This window comes from Emiliania huxleyi, assembly GCF_000372725.1.
Source record: "Emiliania huxleyi CCMP1516 unplaced genomic scaffold EMIHUscaffold_447, whole genome shotgun sequence".
In the NCBI taxonomy this organism is placed as follows: domain Eukaryota; phylum Haptophyta; order Isochrysidales; family Noelaerhabdaceae; genus Emiliania; species Emiliania huxleyi.
In genome coordinates this window covers 24,236-33,842 of record NW_005198637.1, presented here as the reverse complement: position 1 = coordinate 33,842, position 9,607 = coordinate 24,236, and the positions used below count along the sequence as shown (strand labels likewise).

At 68.2% G+C, this 9,607-nt stretch overlaps 1 protein-coding gene across 1 annotated transcript; it reads left to right on the top strand.

Annotated features, from left to right (window-relative positions):
• Positions 1-3,313: 3,313 nt before the first annotated feature.
• EMIHUDRAFT_245118 (hypothetical protein) lies at positions 3,314-7,802 on the top strand (the record flags this gene model as incomplete). Its single annotated transcript, XM_005768817.1, has 15 exons — positions 3,314-3,724; positions 3,803-4,035; positions 4,106-4,452; positions 4,572-4,647; positions 4,773-4,797; positions 4,871-4,951; positions 5,181-5,411; positions 5,556-5,730; positions 5,791-5,878; positions 5,948-6,101; positions 6,341-6,400; positions 6,600-6,749; positions 6,864-7,151; positions 7,276-7,310; positions 7,439-7,802. 15 exons carry the CDS (start codon positions 3,314-3,316, stop codon positions 7,800-7,802), a joined length of 2,718 nt encoding a protein of 905 aa, XP_005768874.1.
• Positions 7,803-9,607: the final 1,805 nt, after the last annotated feature.

The window sequence follows — 9,607 nt, the reverse complement described above, 5'->3', positions numbered from 1 at the left end:
GTGGGTGGGGGGGGGAGTGGCGTGGCGTGGAGCCCCGAGATCGCGCGAGATCGACCGAGATCGCGCGGCGCGGTCCGAGATCGCCCGAGATCGCGCGATTCTGCAGCACCTCGGCACTCGGCGAGGCGGATGGGTTGGGAGCGAGGGGGCGCAAGTGTGCAGTGCGGTAGATGGCCAGCTCGGGGCGCGTGAGCCGGACTTGTGAGCCGCTCGGCTTTCATTTCTCTCTGCGTTCTCGCACATGCGACATGGAGTGCGAGGATCTCGTCTGTCGCCGTCCCAAACTGTCACTCCCCTTTCTCCCGGCCGGGGTGGGGCGCGCGCGGGGGCGGCGGGTGTGCGGGCTGTCTGTGGGCCCGAGAGCGATATGCTATGTCCGCCTTGCGTTTGTTTCCTTACATCGAAGGCAAAGCTAAAAAAACAGCGCTACATCAAACTCTTCCCGTCGCAGATGCACGAGGGCGTGCGCAAGTATCCGACGGTGGTGCGCGGCGCGCTCAAGGTCAACGGCGTCGGCGTGGGCTTCGACGCGGAGGCGCGCGCCGAAATCATCATGGCGCAGGTGAAGGCGCAGGAGGACAAGCTCAAGGTGCTCGAGCGGCTCACGCCGCTGCTCGGCCGGCAGGCCGCCGAGCTCTACGGCCGCTTCGCGTGCAAGCCGTCGACCACCTTCAACCACCAAGCGCGCGGCAACGAGCCCTCCATCTCGCGCGTGCCGCTCGAGCACGCGGGGGAGATGCAGGCGCACCTCTTCCGCACCGTCACCGCCACCGCCCCCGACGAGATCCGCGACGTGCAGCACGACGCCAACCCCGACGGCCCGACGGAACGGCGGTGCGAGGAGGCGATGCACCTCTCGCAGCGGCACGGCGGCGCTGGCTGGACGCACCCTCGGCTCGTCGCGCCGGCCGCCTCAACCGGACGCGTGATGGACGTCCTCTACCTATTGCGGCGGCTCGAGGACGTGTCGCCGCTAGTGCCGCCGCCGAGTGAGTGGGCCACGTCGGGCGTGCCACTGCTTGAGGAGGCGGTCGCGTTCATTGCGATGCTCGTGAACGACTCGGCGGGCTTCAAGCAGGGCCCAGACGACGAGGCCGACGACTGGAAGTACATCCGCGGCAAGATAGTCGCGCCCGACGGCTCGCTCAACTACGAGGGGATCGAGCTGCTCTCGGGGCGCCACTTCCAGCACGTCGCCAGCGACGCCCTGCAGCAAGACATGTACAGCGCCATCGTCGACGACCCGTCGGTACACCCGGCGACGCGTGCGCACTTCCGCGCGGCGAAGCAGCTCGGGGCGGGCGCGGTGCTAGGCATCGACGCCATCGAGGACGCCGTCGAGTTGCCGGACGAGGCATTCCTTCACGAGGTGCAGGGCTACCTCAACCACCCCAGAGGCGCCATCACCCTCGCGACGCGGTGCACCGGCGAGAGCGAGAGGACGAAGTGCATCTACCACGCGTCGAAGTCGCGCGAGTGCCCGCCGTGCGCCGTCGGCGCCGCCAAGGAGCGGCACATGCTCACGCGCTACGAGCACTTCAACGGCACGCACTGGGATGGGTTGCAGATACGGCGGCCACGTCGGCGCTGGACACACCTCGATCAACACCCACGTCATCTCCATCGCCCGCGCCCTCGGCGCGGCGGGGAGCCTCCAGGAGGTGAAGCTCGGGCCCAGAGACCCCAACCGAGCCGTCGACAAGGAGTCCAACCCGAACCAGCGGGGGGACGGCGTCCTTGGCAACTGGACGCACTCGGCACGCAGGATGGTGTTTGACGGCACGACCATCACCGCAGTGCAGTTCCGTAAAGGCATGCTGGGCCCGCTGGCGAGAGGCAAGCACCTCGCCACCGACTACGCCGAGGAGGCGAAGCGGAGTGCCAAGGCCGCGGCGTGCGCGGCCAACAACTACGACTTCATGACGTGGGCGGCGAGCACACGCGGCGGCATTGGCCGCGAGGCGGCGGAGTGGTTCACCACCGGCTTCGCCGCCAAGGTCGCCCTGGCGCGCTCCGACGGCGAGAAGTGGCGAGTGCGCAACGAGCGCAAGCGCCTCCTGCAGCAGCACTCGGCCATCATTGCGAGGCGCAACTGGGAGATCACCCAGCGCAACGCGTGGCCGAGGATGGGCGGCGTGGCGCCGCGAGCGCCGCCAGTCGAGTAGTAGCGGTAGGGAGTAGAGGTAGTCGTCTCAGTAGTGTCCTGTCAGAGCGTCCCGTGTCGGTCAAGCAGCGTCTGTCGGATAGTAGGAGAGAGTGTGTCGTGTGTCGTGCGGATCAGTCCTGTCTGGGCGGGGGGGGGAAAGAGACGGAGAGGAGATTCATTGAGCCTTGGCACCAGCCGGGCAGTGGGTTTGGCCCTGGCATCAGCCGGGCATGTTGTTGATTTGGCCTTGGCATCAGCCCTGGCAGGCGGGCACGCGGGACATGCACAGGCGCCAAGGGGCGCAGAACCGACCTAACCCGTCGGAGGTGGGGGGAAGGGAGTACCGCCGGGTTCCCCTGCGTGAGCGCAAGAGTAACCCCGAGAGGGCTGAAGATGAGCGGTGCGCGCAGGGGTCGGCGTGACGGGGCGAGGGACGCGCCGCGCGGGGCGCCGCCTCACCGGCCCAAGTGGCGCAGGGCGAGGCGGCGAGAACCGAGCGAGCACGTCCTCGTGAGCCCCGTGGCTCCAACCAGGCCCTTCCTTTTTTTTGAGCAGGTGTGACGCCGCGCGAGCGACGCTCCGAGATCGCCCGAGATGGCGCGGCGCGGCGGTGGGTGAGGTGGGGTGGGGGGTGGGGGGGGGGGGCGGCGTGGCGTGGAGCTCCGAGATAGCGCGAGATCGCCCGAGATCGCGCGGCGCGGCCCGAGATCGCCCGAGATCGCGCGGTTCTGCGGTCGGCGAGGTGGGTGGGTTGGGAGCGAGGGGGCGGAAGTGTTCAGTGCGGTAGATTGGCGAGCTCGAGGCGCGTGAGCCGGACCTGTGAGCCGGACCACCCCCTCTTGTTATCTGCGTTGTTGAGCCAGGACTCAACATACTCGGGCTTGCAATCCCAAACTGTCACTCCCCTTTCTCCCGGCCGGGGTGGGGCGCGCGCGGGGGCGGCGGGTGTGCGGCGGGTGTGAGGGATGTCCGTGAGCCCGAGAGCGATATGCCATGTCCGCCTTGCGTTTGTTTTCATAACATCGAAGGCTAAGCTCAAAAAAAACAAACAAGAGTGGGACCTGCTGGCGCCCTGGGCGGTGGGCTGCTGCTGCATCTACCCGGCCCGGTGCCAGTCGTGACGGTCGAGGCGGCGCCCTCAGGGTGATCCCTCATTCTACTAAATCGATGCCAACCGGCCAGCAGCTCGCTCTATCCGGCGCGGCACTCGCCGCGCTGACCGCCTGGACGGTTCGGCTGCGGCAGGAGAAGGGTTGGGAGGAGACGCTCGAGCGAGTCGCCAAAGGCGTCGTCGTCGTGCGAGTCAATTCGGTGATGGCCTTCGATATGAACGAGAGAGGCTTCTCGCTCGCAACCGGCTTCGTCGTGGACAAGGCGCTCGGCATCATCCTCACCAACCGCCACGTCGTGACGACCGGTCCGGTCACCGCCGACGCCGTGCTGCACAACAAGGAGGAGATCGAGCTCACTCCGCTGTACGCCGACCCGGTCCACGACTTTGGCTTCTTCAAGTACGACCCGGCCGACGTCCGCTTCATGGAGCTTCAGGAGATCCCGCTCGCCCCGTCCGAGGCTCGGGTCGGGCTCGAGGTGCGGGCGAAGAGAGGAGAGGAGAGACAGGCTCGCACCCACAGCCCCGCGCCTGCCACGCGACAGGTGCGGGTGGTCGGCAACGACGCGGGCGAGAAGATCTCCATCCTCTCGGGCACGATCGCCCGCCTCGACCGCGCCGCGCCCAACTACGGCTCGCACACGTACAACGACTTCAACACCTTTTACTTCTCGTGCGCCTCGAATACCTCGGGCGGCTCCTCGGGCTCGCCCGTGGTGAACGCCTCGGGCCGCGCCGTCGCCCTCAACGCGGGCACCAGCACCAAGTCGGCCTCCTCGTACTGCCCGCCGCGCCAGCAGCCGGGAGAGGAGCGGCCACGGTCGGCACCCGGGCCGCGCTGCGACTAGGTACTACCTGCCTCTGCAGCGGCCCGCGCGTGCCCTGGCGCTGCTGCAGAAGGCCCTGCTCGCGGGCAGGGGGGCGGGCCGCGCGTGCGTGCCCCGCGGCACGCTCGGCGTGGTGCTGCAGCACCGCGCATTCGGCGAGCTCAAGCGGCTCGGGCTGCGGCGCGAGACGGAGGCGAGGCTGCGGCTTTCTGTCGGTGCCACGTGGCGTGACACTGCGTGGACATGTCCCGGCAGGCGGGAGACGGAGGCGGCGGTGCGCGGCTCGCTGCCCGGCGAGACGGGCATGCTCGTCGTCGACCAGATAGTGCCTGCCGGGCCGGCGGAGGGCGCGCTGGAGCCGGGGAACTGTGCTGGAGCCTGGGGACATGCACAGGAAGTGTCTAGAAGTGTCTAGGCGCGCTGGAGCCGGGGGACGTGCTCCTCTGCTTTCTCTCTCTCTCTCTTCACACCTCCCCGCTGTGAACAGGCGTGCTGGAGCCGGGGGACGTGCTCCTCGCGGCGAGCGGCAGCGACCCGGCCGGCGGCGCGCCACTGAACGGCTCGTCGCGCGCGCCCTCCTCGCGCGCCTCCGCGCCGTTCTGCACGTCCTTCCTGCGTTTGGAGGAGCTCTCCTAGACGCTTCCTAGACGCTTCCTAGACGCGGCCTAGACACTTCCTGCGGCTGGAGGAGAAGCTCGACTCGAGGCGAGGCGGTGGGGAGGCCGTCCCGTCACACGCGCAGCCTGCCTGTGGTCACTTCCTAGACACTTCCTGCCTTGTGGCCAGGAGCTGCTCGACGAGAGGCCGGGCGAGGCCGTCTGGCTTACCCTGCAGCGGGGAGGCGTCGAGAAGGCGCGAGAAGATGCTGTGCGTCTTCGGCTGCTCGGCCAAGAGCCCTCCTCCTCACGCCGCCACGCCGTGCGCAGGTGGAGCGGCTTGCTGTGCTCGACTTGCACGCGCTCTCGCCTGCGAGCGTGCTCGAGGCGGGCGGCTGCACCTTCCACTCCCTGAGCTACCAGCAGGCGCGCCACCGGAGCATGCCCCGACACTTCCTCGACCCCTTCACAGACCCTTCCTCGAGCCTGCCGTCGAGCAGGCGCGCAACTGGAACATGCCTCCGGGAGGCGTGCACGTCGCCTTCTCGGGCTACATGCTCTCGAACGCAAACGTGCCGAGCCGGGCCGTCATCTCCGAGCTCAACAACTGCAAGACGCCAGACTTGGACGCCTTCACCTCCGTCTTCCTCTCCCTGCCGCACGGCGCCCGCGTGCCGGTGCGGTACCGCCTCCCGTACTCGCACCACACCGAGCGGCTCGCCGTCCTCGACGTCGAGCGGACGTGGTTCGCTGGGGAGCGGTACGACCTCGACGCCCTCTCCTCACGCTGGACCTGCTCCACGCTGCCTCCTCCGCCGCCGCCGCCGCCTCCGGTGCCGCAGCGGGTCGCCTTCGCCGTCGCAGGCCCGCCAGAGGTGCGCGCAGTCACACCGTCCCTCGTGCGCGTGCTCTTCGACATCCCGTACCAAATCGACGGCGTGGCGGGCCTCAAGTACGCCGGGATGGGCGTCGTCGTCGACGCGGCGGTCGGTCTCGTGCTCGTCGACCGCAACACGGTGCCCGTCGCGCTCGGCGCGTGCCGCACCCGGAGTATGCACACACCCTTCCTGGACCCTTGCTGGACCCTTCCTGGAACATGCCTTCGAGCAGGCGCGTGCCGGATCGAGTTCGCCTCGACGGTCGAGGTGCCTGCCGTCACCGCCTTCCTCCACCCGACCCACAACATCGCCCTCGTGAGGTGCGGCCCGGAGGGCGGTGCTCGATGAGGTGCCAGGAAGGGTCTAGGAAGTGTCTAGGAAGTGTCTAGGTACGACCCGGCGCTGCTCTGCGGCGACAGCGTCAGATCCGCGACCCTCTCGCCCACGCCGCTCGAGGTTGGCGAGGAGTGCATGTTCGTCGGCCTGCCTCGCCAAGACGCGGCGCTGCCCGTCTTCCAGCAGAGCGTCGTCCGCGAGACGTGCGTGATGGAGGCGCGCGACGCCTCCCCGTCCCCTCCTAGTCACTTCCTGTCACAGACACTGTCTAGACACTTCCTAGACACTTCCCGTCACCTCCTACAGTCACTTCCTGTCACCAGACACTGTCTAGACACTTCCTACGGGCGGAAGCGCGGCATCGCGTCCGTGCCTCCTAGACACTTCCTAGACACTTCCTAGACACTTCCTAGACACTTCCTAGACACTTCCTAGACACTTCCTAGGTCGGCATCGCGTCCGTGCCTCGCTTCCGCGCGGTCAACGAGGAGGTGATCCGGTTCGACGTCGGCCTCGCGCTCGAGGACACCGCCCCTAGAAGCGGAAGACGTGCTCTTGTCTCCCAACCAGCGCTCGCGAGGACACGGACTCCGCTGTCTTCGACCGTCTCCCGCCGTATTCACTGCATTCGCACCCCTCGTACTCACGCGGTGCTCTGAAGACACGGCACAGTGCCGTCCACCCTGAGGTGTCTTCAGCACGTAGGACACCGTCGGAGGAGTCTTCGTCGACGAGAGCGGCGAGGTGAAGGCCTTTTGGGGCGCGTACTGCTGCTGCCACGAGGACGAGCTCTACGAGCAGTTCGAGGGCGTGCCGGCCCAGCCGCTCCTACCGATCCTCGCCGCTTGCTCCGAGGTCGCGGAGGCGGCGCGGCAGAAGCGCGGCCCGCCGGGCGGCGACGACACGGGCGAGGGCCGGCCGCTCGGCGCGCCGCCGCCGCTGAGCGGCCTGTACTTGCTCGACGCGGAGCTGCGCCCCGTCTCTCTGAGTGTGGCGTGCGGCTCGGTGGCCGGCTCGGGGCTTGGCCTGAGCCGCGCGTGGGCGGAGCGGCTCGTCGCGTGCGAGCAAGAGAAGAGGCAGGTGCTGTCGGTGCAGCGGCTCATCCCGGGGACGCCGGCGCACGGGCAGCTGCTCGAGGGCGACCTGATCCTCGCCGTGGACGGAGTGCCAGTCAACACGTATCCCGCCGTCGAGGCGGCCGTGCTCCGCTCGCCGCGCGTCCAGCTCACCGTCTTGCGCGACGGCGGGGAGAGGGCTGTGGACGTCTCGACGAGCGAGGCGCGCGAAGACGCGCAGCCTCGTGCACGCATGCATCCCGCGCTCCCCCGCCCCCTTCCGCCAGTGTGTCCGCCGCTACCGCCCCCCTCTCCGCCGCGCGCAGGTCCGCTCGGACGGGACGACGCACATCACCGTCTGGTGCGGCCTCCTCCTCTAGACACTTCCTAGACACTTCCTAGACACTTCCTAGACACTTCCTAGGTGCGGCCTCCTCCTCCAGCACGCGTACCTAGACACTTCCTAGACACTTCCTAGACACTTCCTAGGTGCGGCCTCATCCTGCAGCACGCGTACCGGGCCGTCCTCGAGCGCGGCTACTCGCCGCCGGGCGGCGGCGTCTACATCTCGTACTACCTCTACGGCTCGCCGGCCCAAAAGTACAAGCTCGTGCCCAAGAACTGGATCGTCGAGCTCAACGGCTCGCCCGTCGCCGACCTAGCCGGCTTCGTCGAGCTGGTGCGCGAGCTGCCGCACGGGGCAAACGTCCGCGTCAAGCTGGTCGATCTGAATGGAAAGACGTCCGCCTTCTCCCTCAAGACCGACCACAACTACTGGAGGGGGTACGCGGTGCACCTCGCCGGAGAGCAGTGGGTGCTGCGCGCGCTCAACGAGCCGCCCGCGGCGAGCTGAGCGAGCGCGGCGCGCCGCCCACATTCGTTCTCGAGTACGATCGCCCACGGCCTTCACGGCATCTCCCCGCACTGAATTTAAAGCCCCGGCGGTCACCTTCATCAGCGCATGTCTCGCGGGTGTTTTTGCAAAAACGCCAGTACCGCAGAGAGCGCACGGCCACGGGCGCGAGCCGCGAGCTTTGCAAAGTGTCTAACTCCACTACTCTCGTACGGACTCGCTAGAGTCGTAGCCGGATTCGATTTCTGCGAATGTTGTCTTAGAGCGGCCCTCCGAGCGAGCGCGGGCATTGAATCCGGGGGGCACGATTGGCCACATGCGCTGTCAGTGAAACCCCCACTCTCTAGATCTACGCGAGGAGGCCCTCGGAGAGCTCCCACAGCTTCGCCGCCTTGGCCGCGTCGCGTGCCTCGGCCGAGGGCGCATGCTTGCCGAGCGAGTGCTTGCCTGTCAACAAACCATACACGATTGCTGACGAGTGTTCGTTGATGAGCCTGCCAAGCAAATGTGAGTGCTGTGCTTGCCGAGCGGCAGCGCGTCGTACCAGCCGCCCGTCTGCCCGTCCATGGCGGGGTCTACCGCGAGGTAGGCGAGGGCGGAGCCCGCAAAGTCGTTCGTCTCCGCGACGCCGACCGCCTTGGAGATGCCGCTGAAGACGGAGCCGAACAGCCTGTTCTGGTTGCGGAAGAATCCGTCTGGGTCGGCGATCAGCCCGGGAGAGAAGGCGTTTGCCTAATCTCGCGGGTAACCTCGGCTCACCTCGTGCAATCTCCGGTGGCCTGTCCCCGGCCACGAGGCGCTTGCCGTGATGCCGCCGCTCCCCCACCGCCGCGCCGCCTCGGCCATGAAGAGCATGTTGCACAGCTTGGAGTCCTTGTACGCCTTGTCGGGGTCGTACGTCCCTCCGTCGACCATTGTGAACGCCCTCCCGCCCGCAAGTCCCTTGAGCTCGCCGAGGCTCGCCCACTTCTCGGGGCCGCCCTGTCTGCCCCCGCCGCTGGCCGGGTCGTGCACCCCCGACGCCGTCACGAGCAGCCGCGGCTGGAGCGAGCTCTTCGAGAGCGTCGGCTGCAACAGAGTCGCGAGGGCAAAGTGGCCGATGTGGTTCGTGCCGACCGTGAGCTCGTACCCGTCCGCGGTGAACTGCTCGGCAGGATCGCCCACGTTCAGGCTTAGCCCCGCGTTGAGCACGAGCGTGTCGAGCGGCTCACCCTTCCTCGAGGCGGCGAAGGCGCGCACCTACAGGAAGGTTCCGAGAAGGTTCAGGGAAGGCGCAGCCTTCCTCGAGGCGGCGAAGGCGCGCACCGAGCTCAGGCTCGACAGGTCGCACGCGGCGCCAACAGCGCTGCCGCCCGCCCTCCGCGCCGCGTAAAAGTCGGGCATGCCCGCCGGGCCAGCGGCCGAGAGACCCGCCGCGTACTCCATGCATGCCGTCGCCGCCGCGTCCGCCTTGGCCTGCGTGCGGCACGCGAGCGTCACCTTGTGCCCCGCCGCCGTCAGCAGCTTGGCGCCTGCGAGGCCGACGCCCGAGGAGGCGCCTGCGCGGGTCGTGGACGCGTCACGTTACAGGAGGCGTGGAGGCGTGCCATAGTGGGAGATTGACCGATCGGCAGCTTGAAGCGTGGACGTGTGTCACAGGAGGCGTCTCGGAAGTGTCTTGGCGCGCCGGTGACGGTGACGTGGCGCACGGGCGCGCTCGCCAGGCCGGCGAGTAGTGTCTGCTGTGGGATGACCAGCTCGCACGCTGCGCCGTCCGTCTCGCACTGGTCGGCGGCAGCGGAGAGCGGTGGCAGGGCGATCAGCGC